This window comes from Gorilla gorilla, chromosome 5, assembly GCF_029281585.2.
Source record: "Gorilla gorilla gorilla isolate KB3781 chromosome 5, NHGRI_mGorGor1-v2.1_pri, whole genome shotgun sequence".
Classification (NCBI taxonomy): Eukaryota; Metazoa; Chordata; class Mammalia; order Primates; family Hominidae; genus Gorilla; species Gorilla gorilla.
The window spans coordinates 55,235,457-55,260,111 of record NC_073229.2 but is presented as its reverse complement, the minus strand read 5'-3'; the positions used below and the strand labels follow the sequence as shown (position 1 = coordinate 55,260,111).

The 24,655-nt window shown below is 52.4% G+C and overlaps 2 protein-coding genes across 2 annotated transcripts in view; one reads left to right on the top strand and one right to left on the bottom strand.

The window, feature by feature from the left end:
- Positions 1-1,499: 1,499 nt before the first annotated feature.
- On the top strand, positions 1,500-18,538 carry CCDC167 (coiled-coil domain containing 167). The gene is made up of 4 exons (XM_004043946.5): positions 1,500-1,586; positions 16,276-16,370; positions 16,613-16,665; positions 18,188-18,538. Exons 1-4 carry the CDS (start codon positions 1,545-1,547, stop codon positions 18,289-18,291), a joined length of 294 nt encoding a protein of 97 aa, XP_004043994.1. The 5' UTR covers positions 1,500-1,544; the 3' UTR covers positions 18,292-18,538.
- Positions 18,539-19,973: 1,435 nt separating this feature from the next.
- CMTR1 (cap methyltransferase 1) overlaps positions 19,974-24,655 on the bottom strand; it is a 48,593-nt gene continuing 43,911 nt past the window's right edge. The window contains exons 21-24 of the mRNA XM_004043945.4: positions 23,843-23,890; positions 22,958-23,070; positions 22,224-22,332; positions 19,974-21,467 (exon numbers count right to left, since the gene is read on the bottom strand). Coding sequence (XP_004043993.1) covers positions 21,335-21,467; positions 22,224-22,332; positions 22,958-23,070; positions 23,843-23,890 — 403 coding nt within the window. The 3' untranslated portion in view covers positions 19,974-21,334. The remainder of the gene's footprint in view (positions 21,468-22,223; positions 22,333-22,957; positions 23,071-23,842; positions 23,891-24,655) is intronic.

Below are 24,655 nucleotides of genomic sequence, written 5' to 3'. Positions count from 1 at the left end.
TGGAGAACTTTTCTGTCTAGCTAGACAATTGTAAATGCACCAATCAGCGTTCTGTGTCTAGCTAAAGGATTGTAAATGCGCCAATCAGCACTCTGTAAAAACCCACCAATCAGCGCTCTGTGTCTAGCTAAAGGATTATAATGCACCAATCAGCACTCTGTGTCTACTTAGGGATTGTAAATGCACCAATCAGTGCTCTGTAAAAACGCACCAATCAGCGCTCTGTGTCAAGCTAAAGGATTGTAAATGCACCAATCTGCACTCTGTAAAAACGCACCAATCAGCACTCTGTGTCTTGCTAAAGGATTGTAAATGCACCAATCTGCACTCTGTAAAAACGCACCAATCAGCACTCTGTGTCTTGCTAAAGGATTGTAAATGCACCAATCAGCACTCTGTAAAATGGACCAGTCAGTGCTCTGTAACAGGGGACAAATAAGGGAATAAAAGCTGGCCATCCCCCAGTCAACAGTGGCAACCCACTCAGGTCCCCTTCCATGATGTGGGAGCTTTGTTCTTTTGCTCTTCACAATAAATCCTGCTGCTGCTCACTCTCTGGGTCTGTGCTACCTTTAAGAGCTGTAACACTCACTGTGAAGTCAGTGAGACCAAGAACCCACCAGAAGGAACCAACTCCGGACACAGGATTACAGGCCTGAGCCACCGTGCCTGACTTTGTTTTTTTTAATTAAATAGGCAAGAAAGTATAGAAAATAACAGAGTGCATTACAGGAGGTAAAGGTACTTACTGTGAAACTTTGGTTTTGGTTTCACGGGTAACTGGGCCATGGTATAAAATACATTTTTTTATCGTAGGGTCACAGTGAAAACATTTCAAAGGCCGTGGGTCTATGGTGTACCGTATAGTACGATAACAACAATATAAAATACTGTGTGTGAGGCCAAGCCTGGGAGGAATAAACAGAAGCAAAGAGGAACTGATCAAGTTGGTAGAATAAAGGATGCTGCTTCTCAGTTATATGTTTTCTGTGATGTTTGTAGGTTGTTCTTACAATAAAACAAACCAAAAAAAGAAAAAAAAAAAGAAGTCAAGACACAAAGGAGAAATAACAATAGAGGGCCATTATCAGATTCCATTGGCCGAGAAGCTCAAGTCTCCAGCACCGGCCTTGAAGGATGGACAGACTTTGAATGGGGGGCGTGGCCTAAACAGGGACGGGGTTGTTGCTGAAACACAAAACACACTGAAAGAGAACATGGGGTTAAAAAAGGCTCTCAGTGATGCAAAGCGGCTTAAAACTGGGGAAGAAAGCGGCAGGTCCACTCCCGGGCTGTACATTCTGCCTCGCTGTACCGACTTTTCCACCCTCCACCCATCTAGGCTGAGGTCTCAAGCTAGAGGTTGCCCCTCATAAACATGTCCGCACCAAGCCGGCCGCGCCCCTCAACAAGATGGCGACGGCAGCAGCCCCACCTCCCGCTGCCTCGGTGGCCAATGAGGGAGAAGCACGAAGACTTGAGCATGCGCATATAGCGACTTGGTGGGCGCGTCCAGTGATGACTGGGGGATCCCGGCAAGTAACATGACTAAAAAGAAGCGGGAGAATCTGGGCGTCGCTCTAGAGGTGAGGGGAAAAGTGGGGGTTGGGCCACCTCGTTAGTTGCCTTCTCCTGGCCGCGGGATAAGGGATAGGCTGGGCTATAGGTAGGAGGAGGAGCCAAGCGTAGGAAGAGAGGGTGACGCGGTTTGGGGAGAGGGACGGGAGGGGTGAGAAGGCCCACGGGGTTCCCGGAGGAGAGGGAGCCCGAGGAGGTGCCGGATGGGCGAACCAGACTCTCTGGAGACGGCATCTCCAGAGAGGAAGAGACATGGAAGTGAAGGGGAGCCCCAAAGACGGCCTGGCATAGAAGTGAGGGAACTCAAAGCGGGGGACGCAGAACAAAAGGGATGGGTACAGAGGTGAGGGAGACCCCAGAGAAATAGGGACCTGTAGAATCTGAGGGGAACTCCCAAAGGGCTAGGACTCAAAGATGAGGGAGCCCATTCTGGTGTATATTATTAATGGTTTAAATATCCTCTAAAAGGGGAAATTTTTCCTCCGGAGTATGGAAGCTTGTACCTTCAAAATTACTTTGGGAATATGTAAAGAGAATTCTGGAATTGGTGATGTCACTGAATGGCTTAAAAATAATTTGCTGCATATAGAAGGGAAAGAAAACATGCATATTGAGCAACCGCTATGTGCTACTTTCATTGCATTGTTAATCCTCACTGCAAGCCTGTGAGGTTTGTACAGATGAGGAAATTGAGGTTCCAGGTGGAACCCAGGCTGAGATGGTGGAAGTGGTGGAGCCTGGGAATCAAGCACAGGTGGTCTTCCTGGAAATTCATCTTGCTTCCCCTGTTTTCCTTCCCTTAGGGCATCCTCCCGGAGGTTGCAGGAGAGGTACAGGGTCATAGTCTTCTTCAGGCTTACTAGTGAGTTCAGTGATTCTCAAACTTTAGCATGCATAGAGTCACAGGGCTTGTTAAAAATGGAGAGTTGAACTCTTCCCACACCCCAAGTAATTCAGTAGGACTTTGATGTGCATTCTTAACAAGGAATCTGCATTTTTGTTTTAAGACAGAGCCTCGCTCTGTTGTCCAGGCTGAAGTGCAGTGGCGTGATCTCGGCTCACTGTAAACTCTGCCTTCTGGGTTCAAGCGATTCTCGTGCCTCAGCCTCCCGAGTAGCTGGGATTACAGGCACGTGCCACCATGCCTGGCTAATTTTTGTATTTTTGTAGAGACGGGGTTTCCCCATGTTGGCCAGGCTGGTCTTGAACTCTTGACCTCAAGTGATCTGCCCGCCCGCCCGCCTTAGCCTCCCAAAGTGCTGGGATTACAGGCATGAGCCACCACAGCCGGCCAGAATCTGCATTTTTTTTTTTTTTACAAGCCACACACACCCCATGGTGATGTGGGTAGTTTTAGTGGCATCCCTTGAGAAATATTGGCCCACTTGGTAGGAAAAAGGTTGATGGAAATGTGAAGAGGATAGTTTTTGAGTGGTGACTGAGATGGTACTTTGTGGCGGGAAGAACATAGACTTTGTAACCTGCATTAGGGTACAATAAGCTGCAGTAACAGAGAAACTCCAAAACTCAGTGGCTTCAAGAACAAGAAAGTGAGTTTTTTTCTAACAGGCTAGAGCAAGGGGCAGGAGATGTCTGCAAATGGTCAGATAGTAACTATTTTAGAAGAGACATGGTCTCTTCTAAAGAGCCAAATGGTCTGGGTTGCAACTACAGTTGATCCTCATTATTCACGGATTCCACATTTGTGAATTTCCCTAATGGCTAAAATGTATTTGTAACCCCAAAATCAGTACTTACAGTGCTTTTGTGGCAAATGCAAAGCAGTGGGAAAAAAATTGAGTCGCTCGCGGTCCATGTTCTCAGCTAAAGTCGAACAGGTGATGATGCCCTGCCTTGTTTCAGCTGTCCTACTGTAAACAAGGGTCCTTATTGTGTTCTATTTAGTGCCCTGTTTTTGTTTTGTTTTGTTTTGTTTTTTTCATTCTCATGTTTTGTATTGGTGATTTCGCTGTGTTTTGCTTTTGAGACAGAATCTCACTCTCGCCCAGGCTGGAGTGTAGTGGTGCACTCTTGGCTCTGCAACCTCCACCTCCCATTCAAGTGTTCACCCCCACCTTCCCCCGACACAGCCTCCCTAGTAGCCAGGATTAGACCACCACCACATCCGGCTAATTTTTATATTTTTGGTAAAGACGGGGGTCTTGCCATGTCGGCCAGGCTGGTCTCGAACTCCTGACCTTAGGTGATCTGCCCACCTCGGCCTCCCAAAGTGCTGGGATTAGAGGTGTGAGCCACTGCCTGATTTTGCTGTTTAAAGTGCCCCCGATCCCCGACCCCCGACCCCAAGCATAGGGCTGAAGTGCTGTCTAGCGTTCCTAAATCCAAGAAGGCTGTGATGTGTTGTAGAAAAAAACAGGTTTTTTTAGATAAACTGTTCAGGCATGATATAACTCATGATGTAACAGCACTATACGTGCTGTTGGTTGTGAGTCCAGTGTTAATGAATCAACAATATATATTGAATAAGGTCACTTTAAACAGAATCACACATAAAACAAGGTTGCAAAAATGTTGTGTCCATAGGCTTGCAGGAACCTCACCTGGTTTGGTATTTGCTAATTCAATATTAGAGGCAACTTTATAGGACATAGCTACCAGGAATAACAAGAACCAACTGTATTCAGGCTAAGGTAGGAGTATGTAAATGAAGGAATATGTAAATAAGTGGGTGTGTCAGTGTTCCACTAAAGCTTTATCTGCAAGAACAGTCCTTAGACCATTTGGCCACAAGGCTTAGTTGCCAACTCCTGGTCTAGAGTACCAGGTCTATGGTGGTTCTGCCAGATTCCCTTCCTCTGTGGCTCCACCATCTCTTGGGATCTTGTACCTTATCAGTGGAACCAGGGCATACCCCACTGATGTGTCCACCGACAGAGAAAGAGGAGAATGGAGGAAGCACACCCACTGTCCTGGGCCCAAACTGGCCACTTTCCATTGGCAAGAACTAAAACCCCACCTGACTGCAAGGGATCAGGGAAATGCGTTCACCAGTCAGGAGGCCACATAGCCAGCTACTGTTTGCTTACTATGGAGGAAGAGACCAGTGTGTTTTCACAGACAGCCTGTAGTCTCACTACAGATGGCACCTCACCTCACAGTGTGGTTGTGAGGATTAAATGAGACATTGCGTTAAGTGCCCAGCACGTGCCTGGCACCGGATTGGTAATCAATACATGGTAGCTCCAGCCTTTGTATTTCTTTTGCATCCTTCCACCATGGCTAAGTCAAACTCGTTCTTGGGCATTCGTTCACTCATCTATAACATGAAGGACTTGAATTTCACCAGGGGTTACAAACTCCTTGACTGTGGCCCAAGTACAGATCACAGATGTCTTCTGTTTGGCTGACAGACTTTTAAGTTTTTATTTTATTTTATTTTGAGACAGGGTCTTGCTCTGTTGCCCAGGCTGTAGTGCAGTGGCATGATCTCAGCTCACTGCAGCCTCCGCCTCCCGGGTTCAAGCAATTCTCGTGCCTTAGCCTTCCGAGAAGCTGAGACTACAGGCGTGCACCACCACGCCCAGCTAAGTTTTGTATTTTTAGTAGAGACGGGGTTTCACCATGTTGGCCAGGCTGGTCTCGAACTCCTGACCTCAAGTGATCCGCCCGCCTCGGCCTCCCAAAGTGCTGGGATTACAGGCGTGAGCCACCACACTCGGCTGGATTTTTACGTTTTTAAACTTGGTGGGGCATGTATTCTCCAAGGGCCTTATACTGGGGCAGATTCCATTGTTTTACCCTCTCCATACCACGGTAGATGTTTATATTTGCTATCTTGGTCCCTAAGTTTACTTTTTGCTTGGATATTCGAAGATTTGACATCTGTAACCGTGTGCCTTGGAAAAAGCCTGACATCTGGCTGGCTGTCTCCCCACCTTGCTTCTCAGTTGCCCCCAGCGGGTCTGAGTATTGAATGTGCACTGATGCTCAGTAGCAGTAGATATTGTCCTCTTATTAAAAGTCGTGTGCTCAGAGCCAATGAAGTGGTGATTTAATCAAAAATGTTTGTTAATCTGACGAGTGCAATAAAACCCCCACAAGTGAGTGATCTCAGCACCTGCAAACGATCTCCACTTGTAATGAAGCAATTACCAAGCAGGCAGCACTCATCCCTAGGGCTGGCTTGGGCCAGCCGTATACGCAGCCACCTCTTAGGACAACCAGGGCACCCTCTAGCCTCCCCCTCAAAGTGGTTCCTTTTGAGGTCTTTTTATCCAATTCATTTGCCACCATATGAGATCTCAGAGTTGGAAAAAACTGTGAGTTTTAGCTTCTGAGATTTCATTCTTAATAAGAAAAGAAAATTGTAGTTCAAATGAGAAATCACCCACCCAGTACTGATTTTAATGTTGTGTGGGAGGAAGGAAAGGTTGAATTTCAGTCTAAACTGATAGAAGAATTTTGACTGATGTAAAACCTGTTTGTGTTTTCGGATCTCTGATGGTAATGAGCTGTTCCTTGGTCATTGCACTTTTCTTTTGTAGCTGGACTGTTCAAACTGGTGTCTTTAGATGTTTCAGTGACCAGTTGGTCTTGAGCTAACAGATGTGTGGTGTCTTAGCCGGTATCCTAAAGTGGATAACTTGGTTGGATCTGACCCCTAGTACAGAAAGTTTATCAGTTTGGAAAGCTTTTGGCTACAAGTTATAGAAAACTGACCTCAATGATTTAAGCAAATGGAAGTAGACTTTTCCCCTTATAGAAATTTGTAGGGGCTGGGTGCAGTGGCTCACGCCTGTAATCCCAGTATTTTGGGAGGCTGAGGCAGGTGCACCATTTGAGGTCAGGAGTTCGAGACCAGCCTGACCAACATGGTGAAACACCATCTCTACTAAAAATACAAAAATTAGCCAGGAGTGGTGACACACGCCTGTAATCCCAGCTACTCGGGAGGCTGAGGCAGGAGAATTGCTTGAACCCGGGAGGTGGAGGTTGCAGTGAGCCAAGATTGTGCCACTGCACTCCAGTCTGGGCGACAGAGACCCCGTCTCAAAAAAAAAAAAAAAAAAAAATTTGTAGGTAGGTGGCTACTGGCATTGGTTCAAAAGCTTAGCTATGTCAGAGTTGGTATTTCTGCATTCTCTTCACTGTTTCCTCATGGTCACAATATAGCTGCCACAGCTCCAGTCTAATATTCAACTTTAACTCAGGAAGGAGGAGGAAGGAACAACACTGTCCCTTTTATCAACAAAGCATAAGCTTCCCCAGGAGTCTCCTAGCTGACTTCTGGAAGTCTCATTGGCCAGAACTGGGTCATGAGCAAGCCTAACTGCAGTGAGGCTGGGAGAGCATCTGCTGAGGTTTTCCACCTTCTGGAGTAGAGGTGGGCAAAGGAGCAGGGGTGGGGAGTCGGTGTTGTGTTGGCCAGTTGACAGTATCTGCTGTAAGGAATAAACGCTAATGGGAGTCATTGAAAATTCACTGGAATCCTTACCAGAAGAAGAGGCCAGGATCGGCTGGGTGCGGTGGCTCACGCCTGTAATCCCAGCACTTTGGGAGGCCCAGGCAGGTGGATCACCTGAGGTCACGAGTTCGAGACCAGCCTGACCAACATGGAGAAACCCCATCTACTAAAAATACAAAATTAGCCAGGCATGGGGGCACATGCCTGTAATCCCAGCTACTCGGGAGGCTGAGGCAGGAGAATCGCTTGAACCTGGGAGGTGGAGGTTGCGGTTCGCCGAGATAGTGCCATCGCACTCTAGCCTGGGCAACAAGAGCGAAACTTCGTCTCAAAAAAAAAAAAAAAAGAGGGCAAGATCACTGACCATGAGAAGTGGTAGGCTGAGGGGAGAGAATGGCCTAGGCCAGGAAGAGCACCAGAAGGCTTGACGCTTGTGGTTATTTGTATGGTGCCAGCCACTGCAGTAGCCTCCGTGGGGCAGGGCAGGCAGAAGCACCAAGTGTGGCTGAAGACGGTCTCCGCTCTGGAGCAGGCTGTGCACAGGGCTCAGGGGAACCTCCCACTTTCCTGAGACAAGGGCTAGGAGCAGGTGAGTGGACTGTCAATAAATATTTGCTGAACTGGCTGGATTGGCAGGAGGAGGCATTGAACCTTCCACCCTGACGTCTGGGCCCAGTTGAGTGGCTGGGTGGTCAGAGGTGAGGAGGTCACAGTAGAGCAGGCGGTTAGACGCCACCTTGCTGGGACCCTGAACCCCAAGCCAGGGGCTGGGAGAAAGGCTCGCAGCAGGCAGAGGACTGTTCAGGGGCCGCTGACCATTAAATGAGCCTCACCTGCTGCCAGGCGAGAGCGACAGGTCGCCATTGGGCAGGTGATTTCTCGCGGCAGCCTGCGTCTGGCTCTGAGCCACTTGACGGGGGTCAGGAGACTAAAACCTCATTACCTAGCGCGGCTGGATGGCGGCGTGTGTGGAGTGGCTGTCTGCCAGCATCTTAATTAATGAATTCATAAGGCTCGGGGTGGATGCCAGTTCTTGAAAAGTGCTTTGAGCCTTTCAGCGATGAAGAAGCTTTTGCTAGTTTATCAAAAAATAGATATCGGGGGGAAAGAAGAGAAAACAAACCCCACACCACCTTCCGGCCCAGGGACAGTTGGCATCTTCGGGCGCGGACTGACTGGGGTGCTACTTGCAGGGCTGGCTCGGCCTCCGTCTCCGCGCGGGAAGGCGTCGGGACTCGCGTGGGCTGCAGCGGTCCCCTCGCCTTTCTGACCTGGCATGGGGGTGTGTCCAGGCAAGCGACAAGCCCCTAGGCTCTCCCTGCTCTTCCTGAAAATTGTTCATTGATTAAAAACTGGGAAGGTCTGCCGTCTTCAGCTGCACAACCTGCGAGAGAAATCCTCACAGGGCCTGTTGATGTGGGGAGCCATGGGCGGAGGTTTTTCTGCCCCCACAGAGCTCTGTGAGCCGCCTCCACAGAAAAACATCCCTTAAACGATGTGGGGATAATGGGCCCTTTGGGGTTTGAGGCTTGTCACCTGGAAAATTGAGGCCTAAGAACCCCGTGTGACTTGCTGTGGAGCCTGAAGGCTCCAAATGGAAAGCCCCTGCACTCTTGCCAGAGACCATCTGGGCAGGCACTTGGCTGCTTTACCCATTATAATAAATGTCCTGGGGTCTCCTGACGTGTGAAAATGAGTGGATTTTCAAAAATCCAGTTCCCAGGCTGCTGGGGCTGGAGATGAAACAGCTGACACCACTCTCCAGGCTGTGAATTAGCAAGTGAAAGGGAAGGTTTCAGTACTGCTGGGGAAAGAAGGGTTTATCAGGCCCAAGTAGCCCACCTTTTTCCTTCTCCAAACTGGATCTGTTTTGTGTGAATTTTGGAGGATGCTTTGACAGTCGAGGTGATCTGGGGCAAAATGCCTGGGATGTTTGTGAAGCTCATTGAGTTGGCCCAGCGTAAGGGCAGACGCTGGGCTCCTGTCTCCTCTGTCTCAACAAACAAATTTCAATCAGGGCTTTCCCTCACAGAGAGTATCTGTTATGTAGACAGAAACTGAGCAGAGCCTTGTACAAGATTATTCCGAGTAGAGAATCTGTTGAAGCCAGATCAGCAAGCTTAGATGGGCTTCAGCTGGGATGTGGAATGACAGTTCTGCAGAACTCTTCTTTGTCATGAATGTTTTCATGAGGGATTTTGGAGAAAGAGCTTGAAGTGGTGGAAAGAGCATAAGCCCTGAAGCAGAAAAACCCAGATTCAGGCTTCAATTCTGCCCCTTCCCAGTTACATGACCTTGGGCAAGGTGCTGAAAACCTCTGCACGGGAGCTTGCACCTCTGTAAGATGCAGATGGGCCCTTCCTTGCAGGGTGGTTGCAGACAGAGGAAGCTGCCCACAACCTGCCCAGCTCTGGGGGTAAGGTGTGGAGGTTGTGCCCAGGAGCTAGGAGTCCCTCAGAGCTGATGAGTGCTGCCTTCTCCATGTGGCATGGTGGTTAAGGGCACAGACCTGGCTGCCCAGCTCCCGGACTTAATGCCTGTGTGACCCTGGACAGTTACCTATGTCTGAGTCCCCTCATCTGTCAAATGTGGATGCTGATAATACCGCCCACCTCACAGGGTTCTTGCGAGCATTATGCGAGTTAATCGGTGTAAAGCATGTAGGTCAGTGCCTGGCACACAGCACAGACTACAGAAGTGTTGCTGCTGCTGTCACTGTTGTGGTTCCATTTTGCCGGGACTTTTGGTTTCCAGAGGCTGCTTACACTCATGCTGTCATGCAGACACTGGAGACTCTGTGACTTGGCTCGGCTCAGCTACCCTGGCACCACGCTCTTTATTGGAAGGTCTTAGTGCCCAGTAAGGACCTGGCCAGCCAGGTGCAGAGTATGCCCCATGACCACTGCCTGACCCTGTAGCAAACCTGTCACTCGCTGGCCAGAAGCTCCCAAGAGTAAAGCCGGAGAGACAGCAAACAGCTTCCTAAATCAGAAAGCAGAGTGGCCTGTGTAGCCCAGCACCAGGCCCCGGGGGTGCCTTCTGCCCTTTCCGAGAAAAAGGTCTGGCCCTAGACAGTGGTTCATTAGGGAGTGGGCAGAGAGCCACCTCCCCAGCTGTCTAGATGCTCTGTGGGAACACCATTCAGTAGGAGAATAGAGTGTGGCCACAGTGTGGCTCGAACTGTCTCTTGCTTGTTGGCAGAAAAGCTGCATATGAGGCCCCCAACAGCAGCTAGCCGTGGAGCTGGCACCCCATCAGCTGACCTGGCCAGGATGCTGGGGCAGTTATCTGTGCATGAGCTGGCACGAAATTCCCTGCCCCCAGTGAGGCCTCCGTGGGGCTCTGATTCTGAGAGGGCCTACACTCCTGAAAAGATGCCTCGCGGGGATTTCAGACGAATTTTACACTTTCTCTTAACACAGTGGTTTTATGGCATATAGGACCCCGGGGAGACTTCCTTAAAGCTCCCAGAATGAGGTGATATTCCCCAAGTCAGGCTGCAGAGGGGAGTTTGCTTATCTGCCTGGGGGCTGCTGAACTCCAGGCCCGGGTGCTTGGAGTTGCATCTTCTGATGGGCTCTCAGGGAGGCTGCAGGAAGTGCCCCTGCCCCTGCTGCTGGGCATGAAGAAGCCCTTTCTGCTCTTGGCACCTGCCAGCAGGATTGACGGCCCTACTTGGCTAGGGCCTTGTCCCCAGCACCCCTCAGGCCTACAACACAGCCTCTGCAGCCTTGACTGCTGGGCTGACTTTAGATCTTCTCATTCTTCTGCACAGAACACCCCCTCTGTGGAGGGCCTTTGGTCTCATGGGTCTCCTCGCTGAGCTCACTCCTTCACCCAGCAGGCCTCAATTCCCTGCCCCAGGCTCTGATACTGAGAAGCAGCAGTTCTCATAGTAACTTAGGCAGCATCACTACGGGGCTTTTCTGTTAAAAGAACGGACTTGCTGGGTCCCACTCCCTAAGGCCTCCCCTGGGGCCTTTCCCACCTGTCTACCTGAGGGATGCTCCTTCTCCATTCCCTGCCTCATATGCCTCTTTTTCCTTCCTCCTCCCCTCTTCCTTTGTGCTGTGTCTCCCCTGCCTAGGCAGACTCCCCAGCCATCCCCCCAGGCAGTTTTTAGCCACTGCTGGTCTCTGGGTAAAGAACAGACTTTCCCCAGGACACCCTTCACACTCGCCAACCTGTTCCTTGGGCCCCTGGACCGCTCACACAGGGCTTCACACAGCGCCTCCCCAGGGCTCAGGCTGGGCCAGATGCCAGGAAGCAGAGTGTGCTGGCTGACAGTGGGTTCATACCATCGCCTCTCTTACTTCCTGGGGTCCCCAAAGCCCCTGCAGATCGCAGCCCTGTGCCCCCTGCTGACTCATCTCAGTGACTGGGACACAGTGCTCTTTTTCCCCATGTAAAAATTGACCTTGGTTTTCTGAGTGTAAATATAATGCACGGGTGGTTCTTAATGTTATTGTACAGCAGGGGGCACCTGCTCTCTGCCCCAACACTGTGCCTGACTGAGTGCCGTCTAGGTCTCTGCCTTGGCTGTCTCTACTTTGCCGGTCACAGTCACAGCCAGAAGTGCTGCCCCCTGATAGCTCCAGGCAAGTCCTGGCCCCTGAGCCAGGCATGCCTCTTCCTGCCAGCTGGCCCTACTATGCAGCCTGTCGGGCAGGAGTCCTGGGAGCCCCTGTGGCCTTCAGAGTATAACTTTCCCTTCCTACTGGGCTTGGTGGGATCCCTTCCATGGGGCCTCTTCAGGCTGCCTAGAACCATGGTGTGAGTGAGCCCTGGCTCTGGCTGCTGGGCCTCACCTGCTGTTCCACATTTCCTCAGATGCCCACTGATGCCCAGACCGCCCCGAGGCTGTTCCACCTTGGACATGGCTCCAGGCCTCTCACGCTAGGATTCTACCAGGTGCCATGTCTGCAACCTGGCCCTGGCTCCAGAGGCCCACCCCAGCTTTGTCCCAGGGAAGATCGCAAGGTTCCCACCATGCCATGTCTGGAGTAAGCGGAGTGAGCTGGCCTGTGGCCTGTTGTTGTTCTGACATCTACCCTGGGGGCCCTCCCTGCTGAACCCCTTCATGGACTGGGAATGGCCACATCCAAGGTAGAGGGGCCCTCCTCCCTGCACTGCCAGTCAGCAACTCATGGAGATTCCTCTCCACCTCACACCCCTGCTGTTTTTTGGGGTTTTTTTGTTTTTTTTGTTTTTTTTTTGAGATAAGAGTCTCGCTCTGTCACCCAGGCTGGAGTGCAGTGGTGCCATCTCGGCTCACTGTAGCCTCCACCCCCTGGGTTCAAGCAATTCTTCTGCCTCAGCCTCCTGAGTAGCTGGGACTACAGGCGTGCGCCACCACGCCTGGCTAATTTTTGTATTTTTAGTAGAGACAGAGTTTCACCATGTTGGCCAGGATGGTCTGGATCTCCTGACCTCGTGATCCGCCCACCTTGGTCTCCCAAAGTGCTGGAATTACAGGCGTGAGCCACCATGCCCAGCCACACCCCTGCTTCTATCACCTTCTCTTACTCTTGCCATGGACTAACCAGGTTTTCTTTTATTCTCCAAAGATCTAGTGCAAACCACTCTCTGATAATAAAGATAGCAAACACTTACTGAACTCTGACCATGTAAAGCATGTTCTGGGCATCTTACCTGTATGGCTCCATGTCATCCTCACAAAACTCTTTGAAATATGAAATGTGGTTATCTTTGTTTTACACGTGAGTCAACTGAGCACAGAACTAAGGGAGTTGCCCGGTCATACCACAAGTGAGTGACAGAGCCAGGGGCACTGATTATAGCCCATGCTCCTTACCACTCACTTACCTGGAACCACCATTCCAGGCTTCTGGGCACTTGAGCTCCCAACTGCTTGCCCAGTTCTGGCCCTTACACTTCTAGAATCTTCTTGACATTTGTCTCCTTATCTGGTCCTAATCCCCACATCTTCTCTCCTGGTCCTGGCTGTCTTGTCTTCTGTTGCCTTTAGCCTGGTGGTGGCAGGGAGAGAGCTAACCAACGACTGCACATTTGCCTCGGGTCGTCTGCAAAGTGCATAATCCGTGTGCATGTAGTTGAGAGCTGCCTGAAAATCCAAGTCGGGACTTCCTTTAAGACCCACTTTCTGGGTCCTCTCCCACCTTTCAGGCCCATCCTGCTGTGTCAGCTCTGCTCTGTAGCCACCACTCCTGACCCCAGCCACAACTAAAAGAGGCATCTGGACCTACCTTCCCTCCCTGCCTCTGCAGCCAGGTCCCCTGGAGTCTCTCCACTCATGTTGACAGCTGGCTCCTGCTTCAGCAAATGCTGCAGGGTGTTTGATTGTCAGCTTCCCGAACCAGGCCCAGTGCTGGGGACCCCGCAGGATCACCTTCTGAGGATGGGTTTGTGGCCTCTGAAGAGCCTCTTGACAGTCTTAGCCTCCCCTCACTCAGCCCACATCAAGCAGCTGGGTTATAAAGAAGGGGAACTGCTATTTAGAAGGGAATCAGCAAGAGCTGTCAGCAGCACATAAATATTCATAGAGGGAGGTTAGAACTTGAGTCCCTAAAACCTTGATTTGTGTTCGACCGTTTAAGCCTCATTAAAAAGTGGCAAATGAAAGTGGGAATATTCAGTGGAACTGCAGATAAATTGGGCTTGTTCAGATAAAGGCCCCCGACTGCCAGCTCCGCAGGCTCTGCCCAGAGCATGATAGCAGATTGGCTTGGCCACTTGTGGTTTGCCAACCTCAATTTTAAGATTTTGCTTAGCATGAGTTCCTGGCCTTGCTCTGGGGGCAATTACCACTTGTCTGGGCACTTGGTAGCCTTCCAGAGGTGTTCAAGGATGGAATTCCCCAACCTGCTCCCTCCCCAGAATGACACGCAAACCAAGGCCTGGCTCAAGGACTGTAGGGAGAAATCTCACCTAGGACTTAAGACTTGCACTGGGCAATCTGCAAAGCGTATAATTTATGTGCATGTCTAGTTGCTTCTCCTCCTCCTAGCTTTTTCTAGCTTCTATGGACATGAGGAACGGAGGGTTTCAGGCTCCAGTTGCTATGTGAGACCTAAACCGTCTGTCCTTGCCCCTCAGTCCCACCCAAGCTCAACTCCACTCATTGTGGCTAAAAATACAAAGACTGCAGCAGGCTAGGCCTTGTGGTGGGCACAAAGAGGAGACAGATGGTCACTGTTCCTTCTAGGACAGGAGCTTTAGACTCGGGCCTCTGCCGGGACCAGGCAGGTCACATATATAAGTGGAATGGGCCAATCTGTGGGCTAGACCTGACCTACGGGCTGCCAGTTGGCACCATCTAGAGACCCCTAGAGTTTGGGAAGATAAAGTTTGGACACAAACAGAAGGGCAACAAAGAATATACTCAGCCTCATGAAGGAAGGACTGGTTAATTTCCCAGGAGAAGGAGGGTGGAATGCACACCATCCCCTGCCCCCCAACCCCCACCCCCCTGCCACAGCCAAGGGCAGCAGGGAAGCCTGGTGGAGGAGGTACGGCATCAAGAATTAAGCTTTATTTGTGCTCTTGAGTGGAATCTGAGTCTCAGGGTACTGAGGGGCTGGGCTGTGTGCTGGGGGTGCTGCTGTAAAAGGGAGGCCACATGGTGGCCTGAGGCACTGGCATGGGGCTGCCGCTCTTCCCTGAGTCTGGCTTCCCAGTGTTCATTTCCCTGCTGCACAGGTTCTAGGTAGGCCTTTGGCCTCCCCAGGGACAGCCCCATCTCCTGGCTGGGTCTGTTTCCCAGAACAGCCCTCCTTTTGGGTGCCCATTAGCAGAGAAACGACACAGTTAACCAGGCAATTAACTCAAGGCTCTGTGGTCGCTCTCTCCCACAGGGCCCTGCTTATGGGGCTGGAGGTGGCCATGGTGGGGCTGCAGGGCAGGGGGTGGATGGTGTGTCATTGCCAGGCCTCCCTCGGGAAGAAGGAAACGTGGCTGACATGGAAGTGGCTGAGATGGGTGTTGGCCAGGGAGAGAGACAGAAGGCCCAGAGACTTGGAATGCAACTCTCCTGACACCCAGCCCCAGAATGCCTGCTACCCTCTAACCAGCCATTGTGGGAGGCAGGAATCTTACCTGCAGTCATTGATTACTAACCCTGCAGGGGCTAACTCCAGAAGCGAATGGGGCAGAGTACTGGCTGAGACTGATAAGGAGAGGGGTGCCCCACCCTGACTTCTCAGAAAGTCATTCCATTTGGGGGACCCCCATTCTTCCATTCGTGAAATAGAGGTCTTATTTGCCATGTCTCCTAGGGAAGTGGTGAGAATGAGTGAAGTCAGAGATGGGAAATGGAGCATTATGGGGCTCCGAGGCACTATTCAGTCAGCTGCTGGGAGGGTCACAGAGCCCCCTGAACCCTTCCACCCACTGACACCCAGGCTCGCCCCAGCCAGAGAGGTGGCCAGCTAAACACCTGGAGACTGAGTCAGACACAGGGAGATGGACTTTCAATGCCAAATGCATGGTGCCAGGACCCAGGTTTGGACAACCCAGTCCAGTATGTTATTAAACATTTGTCCACAACTCAAGTATTTCCCCAAGAACACTTCTCTGAAACTCTAATCAAACAAATGGAAAAAACAGATACCTTAACTATTTTGCTACCTTGATGGTAGGTAAAGTTTTTGCTTAAGAACCAAGTCAGAGAGGAAGAAAGGTGTTTTTGAGCATTTTTCTCAGTAATTTTTGATTCTCACAGAAAAATGTATATTTTTACAACTTGGACTACTAAGTTATTAAGATGAAGTATGTCAATGAGAAAAACACCTCTGTGTTGCCCCTAGATGTCTAATCACCCGGCCCCACATGTGTGGAGTGTTTGGAAGCCAGTTTCTTCACAGCATCTCCGCCACTCTAGGATACGCCCGTGGGGCAGGTGCGTGCCGTGTTCAGGGTTCTGGTTGCTCCTGTTGTGCGCCCAACTGGGGCATCGTGCTGGGGAGACAACAGACCAAGGGGCTGCTCCTCTCCACCCCCAACCTGTGCTTGGCCCAGAGGGCTGGGACAGCTGTGAGACCCTGGGCAACACCCACTACTGTTTACAGTGTGGCTCAGGCCACTGTCCTGTGCAGTTCAGAGCTGAACCACGTGGAGGCAGAGGACAGCAAAACAAAGACACTCCAGGGAAGACAGGCCTGGGTGCCCTGCCCTGCCTAAACGAATGGGGGGAACACCTGTCCAAGGAGACTCCCGGAGGCCCTGCTTCCCAGTCCCAGTGTTTTGAGAGCTAGAAGCCTCGGCAGCCCACCTCTCTGTGGCCTTTGTTTCAGATCGATGGGCTAGAGGAGAAGCTGTCCCAGTGTCGGAGAGACCTGGAGGCCGTGAACTCCAGACTCCACAGCCGGGAGCTGAGCCCAGAGGCCAGGTAATGCTCCTGCCCAGCCACCCCACCCTTCCCCATCAGGCCCCCACCCCCTATATCTATCCTGGGTCCCCCAAAGTAGGCCCGAGGCAGAGGGTTTGGGTCCCTGACATCTTAGCTTCAGTGCACACCTCCCCCCACCCCCCGCCGAACAAGACCCAAGCCCTGCCAACTGGCATGCCAGCTGCCCCTCAGGTGGGGAAAAGGAAAAGGGTTTGGTCCATGAAACTCCTTTCCCCTCACAGGAGGTCCCTGGAGAAGGAGAAAAACAGCCTAATGAACAAAGCCTCCAACTACGGTAAGAAAGTTCCTTTCAGTTACTAGCCCCAGCCTCCAGTCCCCAGAACCAGGAAGGGTCAGAAGCCCAAGGGGCCTGACAAGGGAGCAGGGAGCAAGGGGGTTCTTTGGGAGGGAACCAGCCCCCAGAGGCTGCAGACACCCCTGCTAGGCCCAGCAGCCTGCGGGAGAGCGGGTTTGTTGCTTTGTTCTAAGGGAGGATGAGACGGCCTGTGGGTCTGTCTGCTCTTTGGGATGAAGGGATGTGGCCGTGGCCAGGTCTAGGAGACACTCATTCACCTAGACATCAGAAGTCTGCTCTCCCCACGCCCCAGCCCACCCCACCCCAACCCACCACACCCTCCCAGGAAAACCATGCAGTGGAAGTGAGGGGTAAAGGAAGCCGAACCTCCCACTTGGGTACGGCAAGGGCTCCTGTGGGTGGAGCGATGCCGCCACCTTCTGGGCGCTGGGGGCAGAGGCAGGTAGAGGCCAGGCCCGGCGGGGCGCCAGAGGGCGGCTGGCAGGCTGGTGGGCTCCCTGCTAAAGGCTGGGGAGGACCACGGTCTACAGGTGCTCCTCAGACTTGTCGGTTCTGTTCTCCCCTGGGGGACCAGGCCTGGCCAAGAATCAGCCCCAGGAAGGTTCTAATGGCAAGGAGTCCCCCAGAAGCGCTGGTCTGATGAATGCCGTAGGCACAGTGCACATCTACCAGCCCTGCCTGGAGTTCAGCACGTCTGGGCCAGTGCACCCTGGGCCCTGGACTCAGTCTGGCCTGCCCAGAGCAGCTCTGCAGGTGTCTCTTCCCACTGCCCAGCACAGACAGGGATGGGACATTAGTTTCCCTTCAAGTTTAGCGGTTTTCACACAAAACCACACCACCACTCAATTTAGCCCTCACAGAGTACCCCCTACCTGCGTGTCACCTGGAGGGGATACTTTGATACAAGTGTGGCCATAAAGCAGCAGGACTGATTTCCTCTAGAGTCAAGACCAGCTGCCTCATGGACACAAACTGCATCTTAGCGTCCCTAGATTCTGCTCAAGCAGGCACCCGGCAGAGGGCAGGGACTCACTCAGGAAACACGCGGCCCCACCTAGCACCTCCTCCACTGTCGGGCCCAAGGAGGCCCCAGGTGCCCTCAGTTTCTGGTTGGCGGATGAGATGCCTGGAAGGATGAGCACCACACAGCCAACCCCATGACAGGCAAGCAGACACCTGGCGGTCACACCACCTCCTAGCTTGGCTTTCAGGTGTGGCATTTTTGGTGACTCCTCACCCACCTCACCCTCAACCTCAACCACATTTAAAGAGCCATAGTTGAGCAGCACTGGGCGTTGGGACTTTATCAGGCTGGTTCTATAGCCAAAGGGTGTCAGGATTTGGGCAGATTAAGAAGGGCAGAGTCATTTTTATGGGTAAGGAGGTGGCTGGAAGGGTGCGTCTCTGCCCTCAGCAGTGTGTACCCACTCGTTGGAGAGGCAGAGCAGAACAGACGGGCCTAAACTGCCTGTCCTATCCCTATCACCCTCTTTCCTCCCAGAGAAGGAATTGACGTTTCTTCGGCAAGAGAACCGGAAGAACATGCTGCTCTCTGTGGCCATCTTTATCCTCCTGACGCTCGTCTATGCCTACTGGACCATGTGAGCCTGGCACTTCCCCACAACCAGCACAGGCTTCCACTTGGCCCCTTGGTCAGGACCAAGCAGGCACTTCAAGCCTCAAAAGGACCAAGGTGCTGGGGTGTTCCCCTCCCAACCTAGTGTTCAAGCATGGCTTCCTGGCGGCCCAGGCCTTGCCTCCCTGGCCTGCTGGGGGGTTCCAGGTCTCCAGAAGGACATGGTGCTGGCCCCTCCCTTAGCCCAAGGGAGAGGCAATAAAGAACACAAAGCTGTTCCCGTCTGCTGAGTAAATGTCATGGTCTGACTAGCGGAGGGTGGACGGTGGGGGCAGGAAGAGGCAGCAGCAGCAGGGGCGGCACTCAGGAATCAAGGAAGAAGAGATGTTCAAGGGAAAGCTCTGGATTACAATTCAGGATAGAGGAGAAGGCCCCCAGCTAGAGTGGGAAGTAAGGAGACAGTGGGAAGCACTTTCCAAGCCAAATAGTGGGAGTTACTTCCAGGGCTCGGGCACTGCTGGGGTTGAGCAGCAGACATTGTGCCACCTGTCCATCCCCCCACCACACACTGTCATGCCCTCCAGTCAGTGCCATTGCTTGTAATTATGGCAGAAAAAATGCAGTCTGTGCAGCGAAGGGCGGCTTGGGGACTTGAAGTGGTCATGTGGCGATCCCAGGGGAGTGCGGAGTTAATCCATCTTCGACAGGCAGGCAAGGCTGGGGAGGCTGCGAGTGGGCAGGAAGAGTCATGGTAATCACCAGACAGACTTACGGTGACAGTGGCCAGTAAATCAGGTAGGGTTTGTAGTGAGAAGTAGGGGTGGGGCTGATCAGAGGGGGAGTTGTGGCAGGAGCAGCAAACTCAGACATCTCCCTTACCCTTCCACCCCCCAACTCTAACTCCTAGCTTAGGAATAAGGAGGGGAGCAGGTGGGAGGCTACAGCAAGGCAGAACAGAGGAAGGGCGTGGATGGCAGAGATGAAACCAATTAAGTAGGAAAAACAAGGGATGGAGTTGCCCAGGGAGCTAAGGCCATACACGAAGGACTCTTGGGGCCAAAGTGAGGAAGTCCAGCAAAGTGAAGGCAGACTTTGGGAGGCAACCAGCACCAGGGCGATGACTAACTGGTGGAGAAACCAGCCGGGAACAGAGAGGGAGGTGCCTGCAGCATCTGCATCCCCCACCCCCAAGCACAGCCCCGTGCAGGCAGAACCAGCCCTCCTTGGAGGGGAGGCAGGCTAGGGTCAGTGAAACCATCTATCTATCTCTCCCTCCCTCTTTCCCCCAAGTCTAGTGACACTAATTGGTCTGACGCCTCTGTTATTTTAGTCACACAGACTGATCCTGGATTGTCACAGTGCCACCATGGAGTGAGCTGTGTGATTTATGTAAGGCGGGAAGGTGCCTCTCTGCCCTCCCGGGGCTGTGGGTTCATTCATTCTGCAGTCCCTGCTTGTAACAGGAGCTGCACAATTTCCCCCAACTCTTCTTTGAGCCCCCTCTTGAGCAGCAAGCAGCAGCCCTGGGAGCCCTGCAGAGGCCCAAGAGCTTGGACAGGCTCCGATTAAACAAACCTTCTTTTCTCTCCTCTGCTTTGAGTAGAGCTGCCTCCCCTTCACCTCTGGCTCAAGCTGTTTCATCCAAGCCAGTCTCAGATCACAAAGCACTGAGGACAAACAGCAGCAGCCCCAACACAGAGCCACACAGGCATTAAAAATATGTTTATCTTTAATGATCCAAGATTCTGCAAGACACACTGATATACCCAGAATTGGGTGGAAATACAGCATCTCAGCAGTGCTGCTGCCAGCCTGGGGGTGGGGAGCTGGATGCTGGCTGAAGGACCCCCATGGTGAAGTCGATTCCAACCTCACGGGAGCCTCAGTGCCCTATCTCCATGGAAACCAGCCTGGCACTGGGATGGGGCCCTAGGGAGCCTGCATGAACATCTCTGAGAGTTATTTCCCATTAAAAACAACCACAGGTGCCCACCCCCACCCCAAGCTACTGCCCAGCTCCCCCTCCTCTCTTGTGTTGTCGGCCAAGATAAGGGAAATGGGAGTGACCACGTAACGACAAACAAAAGCAGACTGTACCTCCTATTAGGGAAGAAAAAGGAAGGGAAAGGGTAGTAAGGGAGCTGCACTTCCAGCTCAGAATTCTGCCAAGACCCTAGAGCAGCTATGGCAGACAGCGGTGCATGACTGCCAGAGGGCAGCGCTACCCAAACCCCTGGAGGTACCCTTTGTTACTGCTGGGGCCCCTGCTGCTGTGGGGGAAAGACGGGTCTTCAAGGCTGCTTCCTGCCATCTAGCGCTGCCCAATGTTTGGACCAAAAGGGGATGGCACCTAGGATGGCTCTACAACTCCATACTCAGTACGAAAAGAGGGCTCCCAGGATCTCAATGTGGTATCAGGGACGAGAGGCCCACACTCCCTCCTTCCCACCCTGCTGGACTGTCAGAGCTCTGAGCTAGGAAGAACTCCAGGGAAGGCCAGGATGAGTGGGGGAAGGAGACAAGAAAATGGTCTCCAACTTGGCATCAAAACAGAGTAAGTTCAAAGAAACAAAACCTTGATTATTTTATAGCAGGTTCTCCTGGCCAGCTCATGACAGCAGGTCTCCACCCACTCAGGGATGGCCCAATAAAAAGTTGGGCAAAGCAAGGGCATGGCTACCCTCAGGGCAGTGCATGGAACTCAGAAAAGTGAGTCTACAGGATGCAGGAGAGAACAGCAGAGCCCACAGCTCTGCCACTCTGATATGTCCTCCATCAGTCCCACGTGCCCTAGGCACTGACCTCATACCTGCCTCAGGAGCAGCTTCCTTCAGGCTGAGTCCTGGCAGGGGAAAGTTCCCAGGCAGGTGTCCCAGAAGGAACATGAGTGTTCTCTGCAGGGCCCTGCCTGAGCTCTTCAGGGGATGGAGAGGAGGCCACCCACACCTCATGCCAGGTGCAATGCTCCCCAGTCCCTTTTCAAGAAGGGGAAGAAGCCAGCACTGTGGGCCCCAGGTGGCCCCATCTCAGGAATGACAGGGCATTCTGCAGGGGTGGCGCATTCTGAGGCTCTTAGGCCCTGTGCATCTGGATGAAGGAGAGGACGTCCTCCTTGGACAGCTTGTCCTGGTCCTGGGGCTTCTGGGAGTCATGCACACGAATGCCATCCCCCCACTCCCAGAAGAGCCGGCCATAGTAGCAAATGCTGGGGAGGAGAGGGATGGGAAAGAGGTCAGGACTGCACCCAGATGGCACAGGGTCATGTGTTCTTAAGGGTGTGGGGCGGAGGGGTCTGTCAATGACTTTAGTTGAGGTTCTTCCCCCAGCAGGCAAAAGGTACCTGGTAGGCCCTAACTCCCCTGCCTCCCAGAACCAACTTTTCCCAACAAACAGCTGTTGCTGCTAATTGCATCCAACTGGATTCCTACAATGACTGATATTCCTGGCTTATCTGTCTGTGCTTCTCTAATATACAGTATTAGTAGTGTGGTGACAGAAAATGTCAGTGGCTAATTACAGGCACATTAGGGCTGCTGGGGAAGCCTATGACCAACAGTCTGACTAATGGACACCGGGTCCTAAAGAGGGACAGCTGGGACCTTGAGTGCCAAGGGGCAGGGCTGTGGGCCCTCAGCAGGTTCCCACCATCAGGCCAGTGTTGGAATGTCACCGAAACGTGGCTGCTCCATGGGGTGGATACGCTGCCCAGATGAGCCTTCACAACCAGGCCCATAACCATTAGCAGGTCCAGGCATCGTGCTTCCCTCACCAGCTCTACCCAGGTCCAGCCACACCTGCAGGGGGCTGCCATCCCCACAAGTATTCTCAGGCCTGTGCTCAGGGGAACCCCTGCATGGGCAACAGTCTCAGGACCCAGGGTGTGCCCCAAGACAGCTGGCTGGCATCCTGCAGGAGTATCTGAGGCTCCTAAGGAGGGCAGGCTTGGAGGAAAGCTACTTACTGAAATGGGGCAATGGAGTCTGCAGGGAGGTCAAAAGTAGAGTCCTTGGTTTTCTTGTTGTAGAAGAACTTCTTCTTGAAGCTTTTGCTGAATCCCATAGTCCAGGGCTCTGATGGGAGGAAGAGGGGATGAAGCCCAGAAGGGACACAAAGCACTTGTGGAGGACAGGCGTGTGCCTTCCTCCACTCCTGGTGGTCCTATTCCTGCCTCCCACCAAAAGCAAGCAGGGAATAGCCCGTGAGGCAGCAGCCTTCATCACCAGCCCAAAGGGGCTCCAGGAGGATGACTAAGCGATGACTTCTTCTCAACGACCCCACCCCAGTCCTGCCAACCCTCCATCAGGGTAACATCTCTAGGACTCTGACAGATGTAGGACTCTGTTAGCCAGAGTGCTCTGAAGAAAGGGGGATGCAAATGGACAGAAACCAAGCTTGACTTTCTGGATCTGCTGCTGTCTACTGAGAAGGCCCTTTTCCTGCCATGAGAACAACACGTGTGTGTGTACAAGTTGAGCTCCTCTCCCTATTGCCTAACCAACTCCCAGGGCCCACGGAAGAACAGAAGAGGCTCAGGGAACACTGTCCCCTAACATATGCCTCAGAGAAATGCCAGCCTGGCTGCTACCCACCTTAGCTGGGAGCCCTTCGCTCTGGCTCAGGTAGGGTCTGGACCCATCACCTGGCGAGGAGAGGGGAGAGGGGAGGGGATGGCGGGAACAGTCCCTCCTCACCCACCATTCACTGTCCTGACGATGTAGAGGCCCATGGGTACAAAGTGCCGGTCATCACGCCCTGTGTAGCTGAGCTTTGGGGTGCCACTGGAGCCCTTGATGATCTTCATCTCCAACCTGATTTCCCCGAGAAGGTATGTGCATGAGAGAGAGAAAAGGCCCTGGCTGATAAAATTAGTCTCTGACTAATAAAATCACCCCAACTGCAGTATCTGATCCTGGTTTGACTTAAGATGAAACTGAGGCACACAGCCGAGTGGGTGGCCATGCTGAGTTTAGAATTCAGGCCCTGAATTCCCACTCAGGCAGTGGAGGCAGGGGAGTAACAAATGACCCTGCTGTGTCACTGCTGCTTGAGGGATTTCAGGGTGACACCAGTAAGGGTGAGATCTGACACCACGGGTGCCCATGGCAACACTGCAGCCACTAAAGAGTTAATGTAACCTCTACATAAGCACACCCAGAAGGAGACTGAGATCTGTGAGCACCCGCACACCAGTAAGAATATGAGGACACATTTATGCCCCTTTTACCCCTCCAGGCTCAATTTCTCTCTCAGCAGCGGGAGCTGGGATTTATGGTATTTCAAGCAGCTTGCTGCTCTGCCCCTCGCAGGGCCCATCGTAACTATGACAGCATCAATGAGCCCGTATTTCTGCCTGACACAGCCCGCCTGGCTCCCTCCTGATAGGATGCTGAAGCAGCTGTCAGCCGGGGGACTCTTGACTGCAAGCAGTGCTGCAGCGAGGCAGATGAGGTGAGGGGACCGCTGGAGGCAGCTCACCACCCCCCGCCCCCGACCCATCTCTATGAAACGGAGGATGACTACAGGACACGGCCACACCCCCACCTCCTCTTGAATCTGAGCTTCACCGGTCAAGTCACTCACCTGACAAAAATCTTCTCCATCTCTTCCAGTCTGTACACCTCCTTCACCCTGCGGGTAGAGGGACAGAGACAAGACAAAGGCTTCCTGGGGGACATTCTCATCCACGAGGCAGCTGGGAGACAGGAGACTGCACTTGACCTTGGCTTCTGCCCCAGGCCCTCCCTGAAACCACCCAGCCCACCGGCAGCGAGGACACCAAGCCTGCCAACATGGCTGTTCTACACAGACAAGCCCTGGGTTTCAGAGCTGCCAAGCACCTCCTCAGGCCTGTGTCAGGGCAACTGGGGAGTGAAACTGGATACTGAAGACAGGAGGGAGAAAGAGGAAGAAAAGTCTGGCAGACAAAGATGTCTCTGTCAGCATTCCCACCCCCAAGTCATCTTCACTATCACCAGAGGGCAGAAAAACAAAGGAGTAGGCTCTTTCCCAGGTCTGTCCACATGGATTTTAGGCCTTCCATAACAAGTTACTGCTAAACAGTCCTAATAGTCCTATTACCCACAGCGGGTGGGGAAACCCTAACAAGAATGCAGGGCTCTTGTTTGATGCCCATGCTCAGCTCTTGGGGGCCCTGAACATGTCTTTGGAACTGCTAGTGGGGAACGTTCCCAGAAATCCAGCAACCAAACCACAAGCAATGAAGGCAGGGTTCCCCCTGGGAGCTGTCTTTCAGGACCTAGCAGACAGGACATTTTAAAATGCAGAAAGAAATTCCTTTGAAACTTTCACATGCCATCTATAAAGTGCATTCTCAATACTGGATTTAATTTTAACTAAGTAAATTTATGTTAAAAAGAACAAAAACAATGTGGA